Genomic DNA, 22,343 nt, shown 5'->3' with positions numbered 1-22,343 from the left:
AAACCTTTGATAGATCCGGCCCATAGTCTCAATAGCTTTCTTTTACAGGTAAGAAAGAAGATTACTAACAATAATAATAATAATTTCAAAAACCATACATAACATTTTAACTATCACTATACTTAAACGTTTGCCTGGAGTGTTGACAAGATTGAGTAAATAATGGGGAAAAAAGTCCAAGAGGGGTTGACAGCTGAAAGTGAACTATGTAAGATGAAGCTTTTCTAATCCTTTTCTATGTTGAAAGAACCTTTTATAGCATGTAAAAAGAAGGTCATCCCCATACAATCCACACCCCTCACTGTGAACCAAAGAAAATTATAATCCAAGGTAGTAGCTTCGTCGTGAGACAGAAATCACCTAGAAAACCTTTCTGTCAACTGTCACTGCCAGCTCCTGTGGTAAATCAGTGGTATCAAATGCTCTGAATGTTGCTCCTTAAGGACACAAGAGCTGACTAAGTTAAAACATTGTGCACATCTGCAGGTTATGATCCAATAATGCAAAATCATTCAACAATCAGCAACTTATATCGCCTTCTGCAAACCTTTGTTTGGATTTTACAACCAACTGTTGATGCTAATTGTATGGTAGCACTGACAGCGAAATGAGTTTATCGCCTAAGGCGACACATCCTTCTGATTTCATCTGATACCCTCTCCGAGAGGAAAAAGCACACAGATAAGAATTGTTGAAACATGCATTTGGCAAACCTGTAAAGACAACACTTTCATGTTTGTGGGCGATAGTGTCTGTATATACAGTACATATGTATATGATAAAAATTGATAAGAATCTGAATTAATAGATGGTAAAGCTTATCCTCAACCCAGAAAAGATAAGGTACCTTAACCTGCTGGAATAAAGATAATTGTGTGATCTATGATTAAACAAAGTTGTGCGGCTTTGTATCTTCTACAAATAAAGCATACGCCCTGTGGAAAAAACAATTAAATAACTGATTCTATTAAAATTTATTATTTCCTTTTAACTTTTATGTTTTATGTTGATGCTTTGGACTTACACTATCATTTTTCTGTACATGTATATTTCTCAATCAACTTTTTCAAAGAGTGCTGACATTCATATTCACAGAGTTATCTGATGATGTGTAATCTAGTAAATCTTTGGGAAATTAATGTTAACCACATCGTTTAGCTGTCTGTTACTCGGTAATTACTCAAATATGCCAAGGAGAGATAAAATACCATTGATATGTGTGATAAAACTCCAAATACCACAATATTTAATTGTGTTCTATTTACATGTCTGCTGCTGTGATCAAATACCTCTTTATAAGGGGAAAATTTCTATTAGGTTTCATGAAGTTAAGATCTGCAACACAGATGAGTAAGGAAAGAAAGAATTTCAACTCTGCCACCATGAGAATGATTAGATACTCCACTATAAATTAGCATTGTATGAGCTAAATGTAGCTTTTGGTAGCTTGTTTAAAACAGACTAATTTCAGCAACCTGATGATTCACTCACCCTGCTGCCTTTCTCTGGGATGCACTTACACCCTCTGCTGCAGTCCCGGCCTGCACATGGCTCATCAGAATTGCCACCCTGTATAAAAAAAAAAAGGAAGAAAGGAAGAAAAAAAATGAATAAAGCATCTCTGGGTGTTTAACTTTTCATAAAGTCACTTCATACAACGTCATGAATATCTTCATGCAGCATTAAACATTGTTAATAATTTATATTTAGAAATTCAATGCACATATTCAACCTGCTGATTTGCTTAATGCATTGGCTGCCATTGTTACCAAGTTTGATCTTACTTTCCTTCTGTAGTAAAAAAAAAACAACAACATATACATATATCACAGTAAATGTTTTTACCCTTCCACTAATCTTTACTAAGTAATAAGTAACTAATAAACAAAAAAAAACATCCAGAACCCAAAGCAGAACCAGCATTTATTGTCTAAGTAAATTGCTAGATCAACGCCCTAAAAACTCCTGATGAGGGGAATGTGGTAAAGTTTGTTTATCAGGATTTTGAAGATTATTTAGTTTATTTTTGGGCAATCAGACATTTACAGTAACAGTTTCCATTAACCACTTTTTAACTAAGCTGCTGTGTACCTCCTATATCCCCTTTTTTATGACATCACTGTTTATTTTGAGTAACTTTTAAGCTAGATAGCTATTAAGTCATTTTAAACGCTGTATAAAATTTACTTGATTAGATATAAAGTGATTATAATTCCTTTTAAAACATCAAGGAGTATGCAATTCAAACTAAAAGGTAATGGAAGACATTGATTACAGTAGTTAGGCTAAGCTAGATTGTTAAAGATATACAGTGATATAGTCGTCCCAAACAATTGGAGGTAAAATAGGGAAAGAATATGCAAAATATAAAAATATATATAACTTTATATTGTCTTTTAAATATCTTTAACTATGTAATTTTCTTTTTTTATTATAGTTCTCATCTATTAGACTAACTTGTAATAATATATCACAGTGAGAAGATAAACTCAGAGGACTTAAAACTGAAACTTTGAGACTGTTTTGTAGCAATGTCCTTGGATTTGGAAATGGGGTCCCTAGCCAGAAGCTAATGGTGCTTGGAGGCGCCACAGTATGCAGTGGCTTACCCCTGAGGTAAGAAGTTTTTACTTTCTATCAGCTGTAGGCTAAATTTAAATGATTTCCAATATATTTTCTACACTACATTGAGAGAAACCAAATTCATTTTAAAGAAACATACAAAAGAGGACAATTCACATCCAGTTTTAAAGGAAAACCCAAGTTGTGATGAGAAAAATAAGAAAATTAAAAATGTTGTATAGATAAAATAGGAAGTATAATTAGATATAAAAGGGATACTAAAACACTTCAAATAAAATAAAACAGAGTTTGACAGCTGAAAAAAATCTATGGTCTAATAAAATGATTGAATGATGGAAAAAGAAAACATTTGAAAAATGTAGTCAAATTAAGAAAATGTTAGCTTTATCCCCACAGAAAAAATTGTTATATTACCATTGCAATTACAGTAGATTGATCATAAAACGAGAACCTAAAGCAAAACTAGTGTTTAACATTCCAAGCATAACTGTCACTAAGGAAGACCTTCTGATAGTATAAAATATGTAATATACGTAATCCAACAATATACGACTTGAGTCTTTTATCCAACATCATGGTTGTAATCTAAATCCATAAAAATAGATATATTGCATTATAGCTCAAACAGAATTAGTAGAAATTTTTCCATTTGTGGCCAGTTTTGGAGGATAAGGTAAATTAGCAGCGATGAGTTGGTTGCAAACTGTCATTTATGTCACTAGATGTCACTGCATCCAACATTGTAGACCTGAAGTTACAAACATATTTATTACTCGTTGCAGGTACTTTTAACTAGTTCAATTTACCGGATTTATATAAAAAAAAATACCAGTGATTGAATTTAAGTTACTTTCTATATAAATAAGAACAAAATACTTTCAGCCACAGCACTTTATCAGTTGAAAACACAGACTTGCTACCTTTTAAACCCCATGTGAGCTGCAGATTAGCATTAAGTTCAATGGGTGGAATTCCTTAGATATGTACAGAAAATCATGGGAAGATTTTACCCCAAAGCACCAAAGAAAGGTAGAATAAGCCTACTTGTGAGATATAAGCTTAAATACATGAAGTTCTTAACATTTTATAACCCCATGCATCTGTTCACATGTTGGAGGTTTGGTCTGAGGCCGATGGGTCACATGCGGGAAAGAAATCCGTCCTTTAGTTACCTTTTAGTCTGCGAGCCTCATGACCAGTAAGGGTGTCATATATAAGGATCATTTGAGGGTCATTCTTAGGGGGGCGGGGGTCACACTTGGGATTGTCGCTTGACTTTATAATGTGATTAGTGGATAAAAAGGGCAGCTGATGGTGGCACAACTTATGAGGGAGAGATGGGGCAGTGAGGATGAACAAAGAGGTTTCGGGTAGGGGTCTGATGAAGGTTAGACGATAAAGAGGTAGATGAGGACAGAGCTTTGAGGGGGGAGATTGGAGGGCTTATCAGCTCATATGACAGAGGTCTTATTGGCCATAAGCTTTATAGTAAGGGTAAAGCAGCTCTTGTTAGAAATCATCACCTGGTCAGATGGGTCCCGACAAAATGTAACAGAGGCCTGGGAAAGTATGGTCCTCAATGTGAGGTCCTTCAAAAATACACAAGACTCCCTGAAATACACACCCTGTGAATGCTTTTTAACTTATGGCACAAAGAACATAAACTAAAAGTTCATAAATCAAAAATGAAAACTGAAAATATTAAACATCCTTTTACCAGAATAAAGTAAGCATACATATTTATTGAAGATATGCATTAAAAAATCCTACTGTACCGAAGCAAACCAGAACACAGAAAAAAAAAAAAAGTATTATGCTGCAAACAGAGAGAAAGGACGCATGGGAATTGTATTTTTAAATGCACACATGAAGAAGTACTACAAAGAATTCCAAAACTATTATCTCAAACTACAGCTACAGCTGAAAAGACATTAAATTAACCTGAAGTTAGCCTAAATATATTTTACCCTCAAAGATCACTACTGAAGATGCACCAAAAAAATCTGCCAAAGGATTTTGCAGCAAGTCAAATACAAAAAGATAGGAAATATCTTTCTATATTTCTTAAATTCAACAAAAACTAAGAACTCTCACTTTTTAGGACTATAAATGCATTGACCAACATTTACTTTCCTGCACCTTTTGTGAGGTTAATAAAAGTCGAATATAGAATAAATGCATATACTTTGATGACCAAATTAGCTTTTTGTAAAAAAAAAAAAGACAGTTCTCAAATGAAAATCAGTCCAAAACCCAACATTTGGAAGGTCATTACCTAGATCTCGCCATATGAACTGGTTTAGGACCTTTTTATACAATGTTTAAGAACACTTCCTCAAGTATTTTAAAATCCATGCTCAGGCAAAAACATTTTCAGTAAGAGACTAATATTTGCCCTATTTCATAAGAGTTACTGTGTTCAAATAACAAAAAGTAGAGAATTTCTTTGGTTCAACCCTCAGGCATGTAGTTGCTTTAATCTACTTGCTTTAATTTAGCTCCCAGAGGAATTTAAACAACTGAAAGAAACTAGAGCGGGTGAGGCTAAAGTCTCTGTCTGATAATTGCTACCATTACATGAAAGCAGCGCATGGATCAGGTAGAAAAAAAGGGGGGCAACCACCGAACAGAGCGAAAGTGTGCTTGGCACCGAGTGTGGAGGGAAAAGGAGGGAAAGAAGGAGGGGAAAGGTCATCAGTGCCGGTCTGATCCCCACAGTTCCTCTAATCATTACAAAAGAAGGGCAGTGGCAGACTGGGACATTGATTGGGATTTTGAAAAGAGAATAAACTTTCGAAGGAAAGACAAAAAAAAAGCAAAAAAAAAAAAGGAAAATGGTTTTAATGCGGTACAAGTTTATCTTCACAGGGAAGAGAAATTAACTATTTACTGAATACAGTCACCAAAATGACTAGAATTATTTTTAAAGCATATATTCTGAATCTTTGGGTATCCATTCTGAGCCAGCTGATTCGCATCAGCGGTTTTGGTTTGATCTAGAATCCTTTGTTCTGGGATATAATCGGCCCTCCACCTGAGAAGGGTGGAGAGGCACTGATCCACATTCAGTTTACTCCTGTCCGCACCCAGAGTTGAAAATGATGGATTATATTGGGAAACAGATGGTAGACCAGAACCTGAGGGAAAACATTTTTACGTAGGCAAAAGGTCCTTACTAGAGAGTTAAATACAAAGTTAAAGAGCTACTCTGACAACTAAGTCTGAAAGTCTGGAAGTCTAATGACTAAATCCAATCCTTCAAGGCACACCCTTCATTATGATATCACAACAGACTAAAGCTTTGAAGGAGCTGGGTAAAACAGCACACAAGATGACATGCAAGCACTCATCTTCAGCCGAGACAAAGACTGAATCAGATGCATGAGGACAACAGAATTAAAATCCCTCCTTTAAAAAAAACTAAGGACACTCTGCAATCGTCTCACCATACAGTAAGGAAAATAAGTATTTTAACACCCTGCTATTTAGCAGGTTCTCCCACTTAGAAATCCTGGAGGGGTCTGAAATTGCCATTGTAGGGGCATATCCACTGTGAGAGACATAATCTAAAAATAAAATCCAGTAATCACAAAACTATTTATTTGTATGATACAGATGCAAATAAGTAATTGAACACCTGAGAAAATCTATGTTAATATTTGGTACAGTAGCATTTGCTTGCAATTGCAGGCATCAAAAATTTACTGTAGATTTTCACCAGGTTTACACACACTGCAGGAGGGATTTTGGCCCACTACTCCCCACAGATCTTCTCTAGATCAGTCAGGTTTCTGAAACACAGAGTTTGAGCTCCCTCCAAAGATTCTCCATTGGGTTTAGGTCCGGAGACTGGCTAGGCTACACCCGAACCTAGACATGATTCTTCCTGAGCCCCTACATAGTTATACTGGCTGGTTTATTTGGGTCATTGTCATGTTGGAAGACCCAGCCTCAACCCATCTTCAATGCTCTAACTGAGGGAAGTAGGTTGTTCCCAGAGTCAGCTCTCCAAACACGCACTAAATACGCACACTTTGCCATCCTCTGATAAAATTCCCTTTCAACACATTTGATTACAGGGATCATACGAGATGAACACATTTGGAATTGTAGATTATATTGTAACGAAAGTGATTTTAATCTGAAGAACTTTAATAGGACTAGTATTTTTGCTGATTTTAAAAGAGTGTATTTATAAAGGGGACTTTTCTAGTTTTATCACATTATAACCAGTAAATTAAATGCTGAAATTTTACTTGGCACAAAAACTTAAAGTAGTACAAAAAAAATAAATAAATAAAAAAAAAATATATATGGGGTATTTTTTTATTTAAAAAAATACTTTATTGATTTCAAGGCGAATTAAATGCACTAACTTGAATTATAAAATTCCTTATAAAATGGATATAGATGTGTCTGGCTGTTGATAGAAAGGATCTTCTGTAGAGGTCTGTGTCGCACTCCCTGGTAGATTATGAAAAAAGTAGTCTCTTGAAAAAAAGTGTCTGAAGCTCAATAGCTGTTTGGCCACAGATTGTCAATTGGATTTTGGTCTGGACTTTGACTGGGCCATTCTAGCACACAAACATGCTATGAGCTGAAACACTTCACTGTAGCTCTGCCTTTATCTTTATGGCTGCTCCCTTCGTTGAAGATCTAGCTCTGTCCAGTGGTAAGTGCTTTTTTCTTACAGGTTATCCTCCAGGTTTAACTTTTATTCATTGATGTTTAAAAACATGCTTTCCCATATCATGATGCAGCCGGCATCATGATTTACCAATTGTGATAGTATGACTTGTGTTGAATACAATTTTTTTCCTTTACATGCAATTCTTTATACGCAGCCAAACATTACTGATTAGATTTTTATCTGACCACAGCACCGTCTTACATATCTTTGCTGTATCACAATTGTTTCTATAAGATTTGAGTTAGTTATCAGTGTAAAGATGGCTAAGCACGGATCAACACAAGAATTAAAGAAACCCAACATGTTTTTTCTTCAACTATAGTTTTTTGTAATGTTGAATCATTAAAGCCCAATTCCATCTCTAATGGATTTACTGTATATCAGCGTTTATGCCGTAAAATGTGAGGTTTAAAAATAACACTAGTACAATGTGCTGCAAAAGGCCAAAGAATATTAGTATAAATCTAACTTGAATGTTTTGAAATGGGGGAAAAGGTTACATGGCTAAAAACAATCCAATAATACTTTATGTACATATCTACTTCCATAACATAAATGAACATGCTCTTCAGCAAAGATCCACATGTATTCCTTTATCTTTTCACATATCATCACATCTTAGATTCTGTCAGCTGGTATTACCCAGTTATTCACCTATAAGCTTTGGTCATTATGTTCCAATCAATCTCTGCTGTTTGCTCATACTTTACTGTCCAAACATTTTCATGTTAACATGTCTAACTGGGGTGTTTTACAGGCCTGTGTAATACATGCCTGCTTAACTCTTATGATTGTAGGGAACGGGCCACGTTTGGACTTGCCCTTTCATTCTTCTACAGTGGGCCCATGCAGCCTGGGTAAGCCTCTGCTTGATCAGAATTTGGCCTACAGTATGTTGGTCCTTTCTGAGCTTTTTTTTTGTGGAGAGAACTGGGATCTAGAAGATAAGGGTTTGGTTTCCCATGCTATGCTATAATGGGGGTGCTCTTTTTTCAGGAGAAGAAGAGGAAAGCAAGTATGTGCAGAATCAGTAATAAATGTCCATTCCCACTTGTTGCAGCAAAAAATGCATTCTTAACTTTTTTTAATGACCCACTTACTTACTGGGGTACTGGCTACACTCCTTAGGTTATATTTTCAAAGACTATTAAAATCTTAAAGCCGTTTTGCACAAGATCGTATCTGTTTATTAGAGGTATGAAGTCATCAAGTGTCTGAAGTTTTGGATTACAAGATAAAAATCACCACCTGGACATGCAAAAAGGTGATGAAATCTGGAGTGCTTGTAGCGTTCCCTCAGGGATACCACCCTGGGCAGTGGACCTTATTGCTCATATCAAAAACTGCTACCAGCAGTGCTCTGTATGGCTGGACAAATAAAAAATTATATAAAAAAAAAAAACAAAACAGAAAAACTGTAAAACTTCGGGAATACCTTATCTCTTTCTGTCAAATGCAACATTTTCTGAAAAGATTGTTAGTATTTATTTCTTCCTCACAAAGCTGTGCTCAGGTACCAAAACAGAAGCTATATGACTACTAGCAAAAGCACAAAATTTGACCTTTCACGCTCTTTAAGCTAAATGTAGGAATGTATTTAATCCAGAGCGTGTCAATCAGCATGTCATCACACTGTGAACTTATGGGACTGAGATGTGTTTTGACCGCCTGTCAGCTAAACCATTACCCACTGATTCCTGTCAGCTTTTATTAACAAAAACATGTAGATGTTGGTAAAGCAGATATTAGAGTTTCAGATGCTTTCTGACCCCAGAGATGTAATTACATAATCTTATGGAGTCGAACTAAATGTTCACAAAAGCAGTTGTTCCTTTCAAGAACAAGCCTAAACCCCCCCTCCTTTTTCCCATCAGTCCTTAGGTTTGCATTTCTTTTAACTTAAACTGTTCCTCCTTTAGTTCTCCTTCCACCGGCCCCATCTGTGACCCTGACATCCACCACAGGAGATGAACCAGCTGTGTTTTGGACTCATAAGCTCCTCGTCTGTTTACTCTAACTGCACATGTGCAATTGCCTGTTTGTCCACTTTAAGGACCAGCACTGCTATAGAAACCAGGACACTCATCTGCAGACACTACTTTGCGCTTTACATGGCCAAAGGAGGGCTGATGCATGTATATTCAGGAAGAATTCCAGATATCTGTATACATTAACCTTTACATGCATGCTTTATGGGTGTTCTGCTCTCTTCAACTGGCCACCCAAGTGGAATCGGACAATCTATATCATCGCCAGACGGAGGAAACATGTTCATTTAAAGTGGATCCAAACAGGATGTCGCACAGAGCCAGCTGAGGTCGCTAATAGCTGAAGAAACGTAAACTACTGTAGCTTTAAAATAAAAGATGTTAATGTGGTCATTATTGTGAAATGTTTAGAGACAAATTCATCTAAAATTTGAACTTCTATAAATTAAGCTTCGAGGGTGCTTTGTTTACTTTGCAGTGCTTCAAAACCAGGTACATATCTACATCACAGTCCTACATTCAGGCAGAAGTGTTGAACTGGGAAGTAGCAGCAGGTCATAAATATACAGTGTTATGCTTGTGGTTGTGTACTTAAGCTCATCATATCGATTGTTTATATATGGCCACTATGACCACTGTTTAAGCCATAATGATGATGAAAATCAGAATTCTGAGAACAAATAAACGTGCAATAAAAACATTTACTAAGGCATGTCCTCGTGTTAAATAGAGTTGGATGTAAAATAACCATCAGAAACTATTCTACCCTTTCAAGTCTTAAAGAATCATTCACATTTTTTATTATGAATTCCTAGTTTTTATGCCCACTCCACTTACTGAAAATAGAAGGAGCTTAATACTGTACCAGCGAATAAGAATCCACATCAGTATGAGCAGCCATTTTTTTGTTTGGCTGGTCACTAAAGTTATGGCCACTCGGCTACTTACGACTTATGATGGGATTATAACGGGAAAAAATCCATCTATTCCTTTTTTTAGTAATCATGAAAACAGAAAAACCAAGGGCAATAAAAAAATAACCACCATAAAGGAGGTAATGATGCCTAGCCCTCGTGAGAGGCAGGGTACTCCGTGGATATACCAACCAGTTCATAAAATGGGAACACAGGCGCACAGGTATATACCTCATTTAGAGAAAGTTATATTTTTTAACTTTAACCCTATGCAGAAAGAGTCCACATTTAGTCCCAGAATATTGTTGCTGTAAAACAAACCTGCTAACGACTGCAGCACTGAGCAAGACGTAAAAGTGCAGTATTTTGCTCAATTATCACGGAGCTCTTGGGTGTAAGAAAATTAACAGAAGCAAAGTTAAACACAAATTCAGAAAAGTGCCTGATTAGTTTATTCTTTTTATAAAATGTGAATGTTGGGAAATTACTTAATCTCGTAGTATGAAATATAGACTATACCTTCAATGTATTGTCAAAGAACAGGATTTCATGAGAGAATCTTGTTCCAAATGTCCCCCCTCTCTCTTTTCATTAAGAGCAATGATGAGGAAAGATTCAGTTTAGTACATGGCAATAAAAACGATAAGAATCTATCAAGTAACTGATAAGATCTGTTGTTTTAAAGTGGTATGTCTATCTATCAAAATCTATTTTGCCCGTGTCTAGGCATCGAGAAAACATTCAATAACTTTTAAGACTTCCCTAGTATCTATTCAAGGTATCATTAACTTTAAATGTCCAGACCTGCCCATTCACAATATGCAAATTCTGTCTAAAACGTGTCAGCCGTGTTTTCAAATCCAGATAACTGTCAGCTGTGATAAGGTAATTTCATATTTTGGGTAAGTGCTTACAGCTGGTTGATGTGATGGGGATAGTCTCTGTTCGTGTCTCAACCCATCTAACCCCAGGCTCACACCGACTCCGGTCTTACCGTTGCGGTGCGGTGGGTGCGGCGCCGCAGTGATTCCAAGTCATTCAAAAGACGTAAACCTCTCTCACCGGCTGCTGAGCTGTCCGGCTGCGGTTACTGAGACACTCCGGCGCTGCAGAAAATTCCGCAAGAAAGCTATCCTTGCGGCGTGCCGGAGCCCTCCGCAACAAGCTCTCGCAAAAATCCTTTATTTGGGCCGTGTTATCGCGTGAAGTTACGTGAACTCAAGTGAACTTCTGTTAAATCTCCGGACCTGTTGCCGGAGCTGCAGAGCCGCACCGCACCGTAGTCAAAAGGGCGGTGTGAGAGGGGGTGTGCGGGAGTTGCGGTCTCCGTCGGCTCGGTAACTGCACCGGAGCCAGTGTGAGCAAGGGGTGAGGCTGTCTGTTTTTCTACCGCTTCGATGGATTGATGAAAATTATCAGCCAACAGAATGATAAACTAAGAGTAGAAATGATTTATGATTTATTTTATATAATGATTTGACTTGGCAGATATGGCTCTCTTTGCCAGGGCACCATTCCACCTAGGGCAGACACAAGAACTGATAGAAGTTAAAGGTCTATCTGTTGTGCTCTGAACAAGATTTCCAGTAAATTTTTGCATTTATGGTTGAATCTAACTGTGAAAAGCCCTTTTCTAACAGCATATATATAAAGGAAATATGGCTTTATACTATGCAGTTCCACCTTTTTCTAAGTAGTGTGTAGTATCTAATCACCTCTGGTTCAAAATCTACTCAAACTAAATAACTGTGTTGGATCCTCCTAAATTCAAAAGATATTTTATGAAATATAAAATTTGAAAGGACTTTGAATTCCTTCATAATATAACCTGAAACTGACATGAACATGAATAATTAAAATTTAATCAGTTTTTATTTAATTCCTTTTTTTCTTTCCTGGACGGCACCATGAATTCAAAATAAATTATACAGTTCTTCAGTAACTCTTTTTCTGCTTCAAATAAATCCTCAACAATTTTCCTTCTTGTAAACTCACATTAAAACCTGTATTTGTTGCTGCACACACACACACACTCACACACACATTCACAAATCCCTGTTTCTATCTACCCAGGCTAAACATTCTGAAGTCATGATGAAACATAGACAGGACTATTAGCAGGATTAAGACTCTGCTTGCCCAGCCTTGCCTCACTGTTCCCTTTTTTTTTTTTTTACTAAAAAAGCTGATTTACACGCTTAAGGGTAACAGTTTGAACAACGTTTTGATGTTCTTTTTAAAAACAAACAGTGAACATGTAGACGGCACATAGCTCAGGAGCTAGGGTTGCATGCTCCTGCTAATACGAAGCACATGATTTATAACCCATGTTGTCAATTCTCTTACGTGGTATTTAAACCCTCGGGCACAGCCTGGTGCAAATACTTTAGACTCCTTTACAAGTTAAGATTATTATCCGTCACCCAGAGGCTAATTTTCTGCACATTTATGATGAAAACAGTTTAGGGATTATTCAAAAAGGATAATACACATGTTGTGTTCTCCTTTCCTATTAATTACAATTCACATTTTAATATTTTGTATGAATGTATAAATATATTCTTTTTTCTGTAATGCATGTTGAACAAAAGTCCATGAGTTATTGTCAGCTGTTAAGAGATGTTGAACTTTTGAACAAGCTGGTTACTTGATGACCCTAATTTTTGAATCAGTTAATTCAGCAAACTAACACTGCAAAAACCATCTAGATTTAAGTCTTAAAAATTATTAAATTAGGTGTATTTACCATTAATTTTAGCTGATAAATAAAATTATTTGCCAATGGAATTAGTATTTTTATTAGGTAATTTGCACCTGAAATAAGACAAAGCTGTTTTTTTTTCTTATTTTAAATGTAAATGGTCTTGTTCCATTGGCAAAGTGTGTCACTTATCTCCTCAATTGAAAAAAAATGCACTTAATTTAATCAAAAATGACTCATTTAGATTTCCATTTTTTGCAGTGAATATATTATCCTTTTTGTATATCATATATGTTTTGAATTTTTCCAGCGATTGCTAAAATTCTATGTTGCGCAGACCATAAAGAAGGAGAAGGAGAAAAGTTTAAATGTTGCTACACAGACTAAAGAAACATTGCTATTTAACTTCAAACCGATAAACATAATAAAATACTATTTTTTTCTTTTTTTTATCATGAAAATGTTTATTTTCTAACAGCTGTAAAATTATGATATTAGATGAAATTCTGTTATCCTTGCCTATTTCGGGTGCCAATCCTTTATTAGTGAAAAGGCACTTATATCACCATTCCTCCTCTTCTTCTTTCCTTTTTGTTTTGCAGTGAAGACTGTGGGTGATTTTCAGTGTCACAGCAGAACATAATTCATGTAATTGTAGCATTTTAAAAATCAAAGAAAAAATTTCCTGTCAAGGGTTGGTCCTCTTAGAGCCTTTACAAAAGTGTATATCACCAAGTTAGTGTATAAACTGCCACCATGTTAGTATCTGATGTACCGGTAGTTACATAGTGGTATCAAGACTCTACGTCATGCCCTTATTAGAGCACAACAAAGTGGAAAATATTACATGTTAGGCTTAAGAAGCAGAGAAACTGTGGTGCAAAAATGTCAAACACTAAGTTGTCCGAGGTTTTCACATAATGAATGTAATGTTGTCTTAATCGGGTAGATAAAAGTAGATATCTTGAACAAGTTTTGTTTTGCAGAATGTATTATGTGGACAATTGGTATCGGTGGTAAGTAAACACCAACTTCTTCCAAAATTTGCCAACAAATCCAAGCATGCTTTAAAATTTTAATACAACAGAATCCCTGAGATCTGTGTTTAGCTTTAAAGTTTGGGGGGGGGGGGGGGGGGGGGGGGGGTGGGTGGAGTGAGGGGTCATGGGGTCATTGATGATGTTACGGGCTGGGGACACGCAGCGCTGGGATGAAATGTCTTTAATGGAGGGAAGAGGAACCACCATGATCCTCTCTGCTGTTCTCACCACACTTCTCACCTTCTCCAGTGGAGGCGCTGCAGCCTCCACACCCCACAGTGAGACAGCTGGTCAGAGACAGCTGTATGATCTGGTTGAACTGTAAAGTGCCTTGAGATGATATGTGTTGGCGCTATATAAATAAACTGAATTGAATTGAACGCTCTCTATGGTGCTTCTGTAGAAGGTGGGGAGGATGGGTGGGGGCAGGTGGGCTCTCCTCATCCTCATCCAACCAGTGAGGTGGTGCTTACAGTCCAGAGATGTGACAGGGCAGATTAGATTAAATGAGTTCACTTGTAATGGAGGCTTATTCTCATCTGCAGGTTGAATTTAATAATCAGGAAAGTTCATGAAAAATAAATAAAACAAGCAACAAAAATAGTCTAAAGACTTAATATCAAACATCTGGAACAAAACGGCACAGATGATCACAGCAAAGACAAAATGTTAATAATCTAAAAATAGACTTTATGTCAGCTCTGTGGCAGGTCTGTTGATCCAGGAGTTTCTCTGCTCTACTGACGGTTCAAAGAGTCATGATGTTCCTGATGTTCAGTGGAACAGCGTTCCAGGTGTGAGCTGCTCTCACTGAAAAACCATTATTGATTTCAGAGGCTGGATCCTCCAAGGAAGCGCTCTACCTGGACTGGATCCTTCCAGGTCTGTGAAAATAAGAAGGCTGGAAGAGTTTTGGCTGTGGATTTAAGCAGGTCCAGCCTTCTCCAGCTTTCACAACTGTACACTCTGTCGCCTAGCAACAGTGACAGTTGACACTCAAAGCAGGCAAAGAATGGAAGCTGAACTTCTCCATACAGTTCTGGGTGTTAATAACATTTTTGAGGAGACTCTATTATCCAAGTCATCTTGAAAACATTCTTCTTCCAAATGTTGGCTACATATTACGTGTTTTTTCTCCGGCCAGAAGTTCAATGGCAAATCCTCCTTGTTTAAGTTGGCAATCCAACCGTCCGTGGAGGATCAGGAATTGGAAAGGTGAAATAACAGTTTTTTTTTTCACTTTTACCCGATGTATTCCAACATCCAGCTGCCATGCACGTGGGCATCGTCAGTTTCACTATAGCTCTGGTGACGTCCCTAAAAACAGCAAATATCAAACCACTGCTGAAAAAGAAAAATTTAGACAAACTGCTACTCCAGAACTACAGGCCCATATCAAACCTCCCCTTTATCAGTAAGATTATTGAAAAAGCTGTGTTTCAACTATTAAACACTTTCTTAAGTATGACCAGCCGCTTTGACGTTTTCCAGTCAGGTTGGTGTTTAATGACATCTGTATAAATACAGACTGCGGAAGAACCACAGTGCTGGTACTATTGGACCTCAGTGCAGCATTTGATACTGTTGATCACTCCATCCTGTTAGAGCGTCTGGAAAACTGGGTTGGCCTCTCTGGTACAGCTCTCAACTGGTTTAAATCCTACTTAAAAGACAGGGACTTTTTTGTATCAGTAGGCAACTTTACATCAGAGATGAAAAAAATCACATGGGGGTCCCCTCCTATTCAATATCTACATGCTCTCTTTTCCATTCTAGTAATTTATTACTTTCTCTTTCCAAGCAGTTCGGCAAATACCTGCCTGCAAAAAAGTTCAGATATTTTGTCAAATGTGAAAGAGACCAGAAATAGGTCTTTAGGAGATTTTCAGACCAAGTGCAGGGGAATTTTATCATACTTGAGAAGAGTGCTTAAGATTTGACTCCAGTTATCAAAGGACGTCAGCAAACCAGAGCTCCCTGGCTGTACGTTGTTGAACATAATATTTACAATATAGATTTAAACTGTCTTACTTCAGGGACGCTTAGAGTAACAGTAGCTGGAGGGTCTCCTCATGAATGCAATTATTTACAGGATATGTTTGGATCGTATAAACTTCACAGCCATATCAAGAAAGACATAAAATCCTCATGTAACCACAAGTTGGGTCACGGGAACAAGTCCCACAGTTTGTCTTAAAACAAGATTTCTCAAAAGTTTATGGATAATTAGCTTTTATTTCCTCTCACCAGTTACATCCAGTTAGATGTTTATTCAACTCTAACTGTGGTCAGGAAATCAAGACACTACAAAGAGAAATCAAAATGTCGAAATGATTGATTTTAAAGTGCAAAAATAACAAATAGATTTAAAACACTCCCCTGCCGTCACATGTTGAAACACTAAAAGCCACTCTGTCTTATCCAATTACCTCGTTTGTTTTTTTAGGATAGAAAAACTGGAAGTAGCATCTAACTGTGAAGTGAAAGGAAACTGAGAGTGTAAGGTCTCAAGAAGGATCATAAGGGCATAGAGCTTGGAATCCTGAGGTTGTGAGTTCAAAATCCACTCCCACAGACTGCCACTCTGGCCCTCTGAGCAAGACCCTTAACCCCACACTGCTCCGTGACATCCCCACGATGTCAACCCACTGCTCCCCAAGGGGATGGGTGAAATACAGAGAGTGAATTTCTCCAATGTGAGATCAATAAAGTTCATTTGTGGGGAGTGGTGGCCTAGTGCAAATGAGGTTGTGAGTTTGAAACTCACTCCCACAGACTGCCACTTTGGATCCCTAAGCAAAAAACTCACACGGCTCCCTGTGTGCCGCAAATGGCAGCCCACTGCTTTCTAAGGTGATAGGTTTAATGCAGAGACTGAATTTTGTTGTGCTGTACTTGTGACAGCGTAATGACAATAACATGCTGGGAAAAAAAAACAAAAAAAAACACATCAGGCTAATACCAGCAGGCCTTCATTCGTTTGGGGACCTGTAGGGACTGACGTATGCCAATCCCTGATTGTTCGAAGTCTAATACGTTAGTACCAAGACACTGAGAATAAGCTGGATGAGAATTAGTGTGATATATGCCACACTTTTATACATGTTTAAAAATAAGTTCCCCTTACATTGTGACTTTAAAGGTGAAAAGATGAGAGAATGTTCACTGGCTATGAACGTTTTGCAGCTCTCTCAACATGTGTGGCGCTCATAAACAGACATGTCAGAGTCTCCCAGCTCGCATGACACCTAGCGCTTTGAAGCACACTGAACAGCAGCAGCCCTCGCCTGGAGGGGGAGGAGGTTAAGTCTGAACAGGTGAAAAAAAGGGGAGAAGAGGAGGGGGAGGAGAGGGGGATAATGGGTGTGAACAATAGAGGAAAAATACACCAGGGCACTTAAAGGTGTAATAGGACCAGTTGGGCCCAGGTGAAGGCCAGCTGGGGGAAAGAAAAAACAGGGTGTAACATTGGACAGGTGAGACTGCAGGGACAAAAAAAAAAAAACAATCGAGATGGCAGCTGAGAAATGTGTTAAAAGAATGACAGAAGAATAAAAACGAAGATCCAGCTTCACTTCAGCCGTTTTTGTTTTTCACCTTGAGCCATGTTAGAGAAAATAATGAGGTTATATGATACCACACCACACTGCGCAGATTTTAAATCAGCCCAAGATTTTCTAAACTGTGATTTTTTTTTTGTTGTCTTTTGAAGATGATTTTTGTCCTGGTGAGGACTTTAATGTACATGTTGACAATCCTGAAGACAGAGATGCAAAGAACTGTGTGATGGACTATGTCATCAAAAAAGGCCTAATACTTCTGTAACATTTTATTACTTTGTAACCATTTTTCCCACTGATCTAATTAAACAAAATAAATGTTATAAGAAAGCTTGTTATCATGGACACTTTACCCACATTTATCCTACTGCTTCCATTAACCCTGTATCTCAGTAGATTAGCTGGTTGATCATTTCCATTCTAACATTACAGACATAAATGATTCCATTGCTCCCGTTAGAGTGAAATCTCCATTGAAAAATGCTCCAGCAGTGAGAAAAGAGAAGAGGGAGTGCCCTAAAGTTAAATGAATGGCAAAAGAATGGACTACAAATTTACTATGAAATATATAAAGAGAAACTTCACAACTTTTAATTTAGGATTAAAAGATGAAAGAGAATCTTTCTTTTCTGAGATTTTCAACAAAAACACTAAAAATGCTCGCTTTGCCACAGTCGACAGGTTAACAAACCCTCGTATCTCTGTAGTAGATGAACTTGCAATGACTTTGCAAAGCTTTGCAAAGCTGAAAAAATAAAGATTATTAGAAAAGCAGTCTCCACATCAATGCCAAATCTATTACCAATACTGTCTCCAGTTAGAATAAACTCTGTTAAAATGTCCCAATTCTGCAAAATAAACTACAAAAGTTTCGAAGAAACTGTTCAGCAGCTAAGCTCCTCTTCCTGCTGTGTTGATATTTTACCCACAGGTTTTATTAAGAGAGTAGACTGCAGGGGGTGACAGCTAAAGCTTATCTAGGGTGATCATCCTTTCCTTTGATATAATTTGATGGTATCAGTTTAGGACCTCAGGGCAGCTTAGCTGTTCACTCTAAAGATGATGAAAGCTAAAACAATTTGGGTTGAAGTTTGATGACATTAGTGAAAAGGCCGCGTTAACTACTGCGTTTGGAAGACAACTGGCATGTTAACAGATAAGATATTAGCTTGTGATGTATGCATGATGTCATAAGTGGGTCATTAGTTAGTTTTGGATAAAGCTGTAAAATAAGATTCCAATAGCAGTCAATTCAATTCTGATAATAATATGATTATTTTTCTTTAATACAGCCCTACATACATAAAAACCATAACATTATAGCTCGGACACGTTAAGGTCTCTCTGAGTCTTAAATTCTTTTTCAGTCTCTTGCATATTTTTTTCTCGGATTGCCTTGAATTTTGCTTCGTCCATCATTCCATTTTTTCAGATCTTGTTTTGCTTTACCTTCAGGAGGAAAGTATCCCCACAGCATGATGACTCCACTACCATGTTGCTCCGTAGGGATGGTGTTTTTAGGGCTGGTTCTATTTTTGCATTTTCCTCCAACTTCATTTTCAGGGGTTGTGGTTTTACTTTCATAAATCTCCAAAAAATGAAGATACCACATTGCTTTTTTAACAATATATAACAGGATATAGTAAAAGAAATGTCTAAACATGCCTAAACAATTCATAAACTCATAAAATGAGCATCTTTTTGACCTTAGAGAATGTGACATGTTGGTTAGAACCCCCTGCACACATGCAGCTCCGGCTACCTCTCACCACATTCTATCACAGCGCCAAACAACACCTATTTATCACATATTCAGACTATTTTTAGGCACGCATGTCCCAACCTTTCAGGAATTGAACTTTGCATTTGTTATGTGAATAGAAAGCTGGTGGTAATCGCTGGGCATCCTGTCTATAATCCCCCCTGCATGACAGCTAGCAGGTAGGTGCTCGCAGACAAACCAGAGGATTTAAGGTTGTAAATTTATGAACCTCACTTCAATTTCTACTTATTTAAGTGTAATTCATGACTGTGTGTTTGAGGACATCAGCACCACGGCCTGTTTGCGCATAGTGCTGAATTCCACAACTTCTGGCAAGTAAACACCACTCTGGCACTGGACCCTAACAGAGCAACGTTCTTTCTCTATTATTGGCTGTAGATGGACCTTAATCACTCCAACATGGTTGTTTCAAATATTTTCCACTTCTTTTCCATTATTCTACCCTTTTGTCAGGAAATGAGGAGAAGAAGCCAACATGGATATGAAGTTTTAGCACCAACCCATCACACTCTAACAGAAATCCAAATTGATGGCATATTTCTGTCCACAGAAATATTAAGAAACAGAAGAAATTGAAAGAAATGTCTTTGCAGCCATCAGAAATTTAGTAAAAGTATATTTTAGACCTCATCTAAATTTTAAACAAAAAGGAAAATATCGGTTAGATGCTGGAAAAGATTAGGTAGAAATGTTTAAAAAAAGGATAAACATATTGATTATTATTATTGTTGACTCAGTTCTTTTGACTCGTCTCTAAATTAGCTTTTAGACTGTCCTGATACTGGTCTTCTTGCTCTCTTCATGCCCTAGTTTAACCTTCTCTGTCTCATCTATGACTCAAGTCATAATTGCAGAACATAGAAAACCACTAGAGTGATTAACTTTCAGTTGTGGGTTTAAAAAGTAAAAAAAAAGTCCACCCATCCTTCCAGACAGGTAACCAGCAATCATTAAAAACAGAATTTCTCTCCTGCTTAGTCACTCTCCATTAGTGTATGTCCTCCTGGCGTCTGGTTTTAACTGATTACCATGCTTGTGCCAACATTTCCTTCCACTTAAAACAGGTGACTGTACATTTTTCATTCAAACCACTCTGCCCACATGGCTACTGTACAATCTAAAGTTAAAACCACAACACAGCTTTGTGTTTTCATCCCTACATCCATTCTTAAGGTGAGTCATTAAGTAGAACTTTGGATCATGGCTGCCTAGACCTGAAATCAAAGTTCTGGCTTTGGCCACAAGGGATGATGTTGGGGTAAAACAAACAAACAAACAAAAAAAATAGACGGTCAAGTGCATCTGTTTATCTTTGTGTGATCCCTAACTGAGGGGAAATTTCACCCTCTGACCTCAATGACCCAAACATGCACACCTGGAGAAGCCTGGGGCAGTGCAATGGGATCAGAGGAATGGTTCAGGAAAGTTCACTGTTGTCCTCCCCTCCCAAAAAAAGCTACAATTCACAACTCGGATCTTCACCCTACTGTGAAAATTGAGTGTTTAAAAGGCATTATGCAAGTTTTTACTGCAAATATATATCTAAAATAGCCTTTCTATTTGACCTTTTACGACTAAAACTTCATTGGATGAGCATACTAACAGCTTAGTAGTTCAGCACTGATTCCTCTATAAGCCTTTTTTTGTTTTTATTCTTGTCGGGGCCAAAGCTCCCACACTGTTTCAGAGGATATGACATCACATATGTTCATGTTAAATGGGTCCAATCTAGCCAAAGATGGATTTTGTGAATAGCCAAAAGCGACCAGCATCCAGCACAACTCCGACAGCAATCGCAGTTAACCGAAGGTCACTATGAGCTATCCAGGTTATTATAATAACATGGACTCAATGAACTACAATCGCCTAAATAATTCTTTGTGTAAAAAAGGATTGACGTTTGACACTTTACTTTTTGTGACAAGGATAGACTTATTTATGTTATGACATATATAAAAGGCAGTAACACTGATAGTTTATATTTATTTGAGACCATCTAATACCTTCTTAGTGTCAAATATATTATTAAGAACCTAGTTTCTCAAACGACAAATATAAGAAAATAACTTCTCTTACATCTGTGAACATCATTCTCATGAATCAACATGGCCTTCTTTGCAGAGGGTCATCTGGTCATCCTACAAGAACGAGCACAAGAGTGCTGAAGTGCTTTCTTTTTGACCACAGGTGGTAGTATTGTTAGAAAGTACGTAAACTTACATAATGTCCGTTTAAGATGAGATCATTTGGATGTTAAAGGGATAAGACAGACATTATATGACCTAAACAGGTACATGGTTCTTCATCTTTCTGCTATCCCCCGGTCTGCATTGGTCAAAGGTCATGGTGAGCTTCATCACAAGGCCACTGAAATGTTTTCACTCAGAATAAAACCCCAGAGGGCTGTGTTTTATAAAAGTGATTTGCAATTTCTTTAAATAATAGACAGTGATCTCATACTACAAGTCACTTCTTGTACATGAATGAGAAGCCTATCTGATAAATATTTCTCTAGAAAGACTTTGTTCATATTTGCAAAAACTATGTGTGCACCGTCCAACCACTAAATAAATAGAAGGAAATATATGATTAGGTTAAAATTGGGAAGTGTTGTCAAACTCTGGGGCCTGAAGACCAATGACCTGCAACTTTGATGCCTGAAGGCTGCAACTGATGTCAAAGAAAACATCTTAAAGTAGGGGAATAGTTCACAAATTCGAAGGCGTGTTTTGTGCTTTGGTGTTTCCATGGTTTGTGGTCAAGTTTAGCACCAGTTTTCCTCTCAGTTCATGCTTTTGGGTTTATGGATGTCAGTTAAATTTTTTCATTATTTTTGAGGTCAAATCTTCCAGGTCAGTTATATTTATGGAGTTAATATATATGGTTGTCAGTTCCATTCCTGGTTTCCAGCTTACTGTTTTCAGTTTGGTTAAAATTTTGGCGTTAAGGTCAGAGTGTATTGGTTTTATTTTAGTTTGCCACTGTTTTAAATTTCGTTTTTTTAGGAAGCAATAGATAAGTTTCTCATTAATCTTTTTATAAAGTTTGCAGGGACTTTTTTTTACCAGTCGCAGATCCCATGTC

General features: G+C 37.3%; 1 protein-coding gene across 1 annotated transcript in view; it reads right to left on the bottom strand.

The window, feature by feature from the left end:
• col4a6 (collagen, type IV, alpha 6) overlaps positions 1 to 22,343 on the bottom strand; it is a 170,115-nt gene that overhangs the window by 85,959 nt on the left and 61,813 nt on the right. The window contains exon 4 of the mRNA XM_038305239.1: positions 1,492 to 1,569. Coding sequence (XP_038161167.1) covers positions 1,492 to 1,569 — 78 coding nt within the window. The remainder of the gene's footprint in view (positions 1 to 1,491; positions 1,570 to 22,343) is intronic.

Source organism: Cyprinodon tularosa, unplaced genomic scaffold (genome assembly GCF_016077235.1).
Source record: "Cyprinodon tularosa strain WSP-4 unplaced genomic scaffold, ASM1607723v1 ctg553, whole genome shotgun sequence".
Lineage (NCBI taxonomy): Eukaryota > Metazoa > Chordata > Actinopteri > Cyprinodontiformes > Cyprinodontidae > Cyprinodon > Cyprinodon tularosa.
Note: the sequence above shows the minus strand (reverse complement) of the source record. Positions and strands in the feature narration are given on the sequence as shown.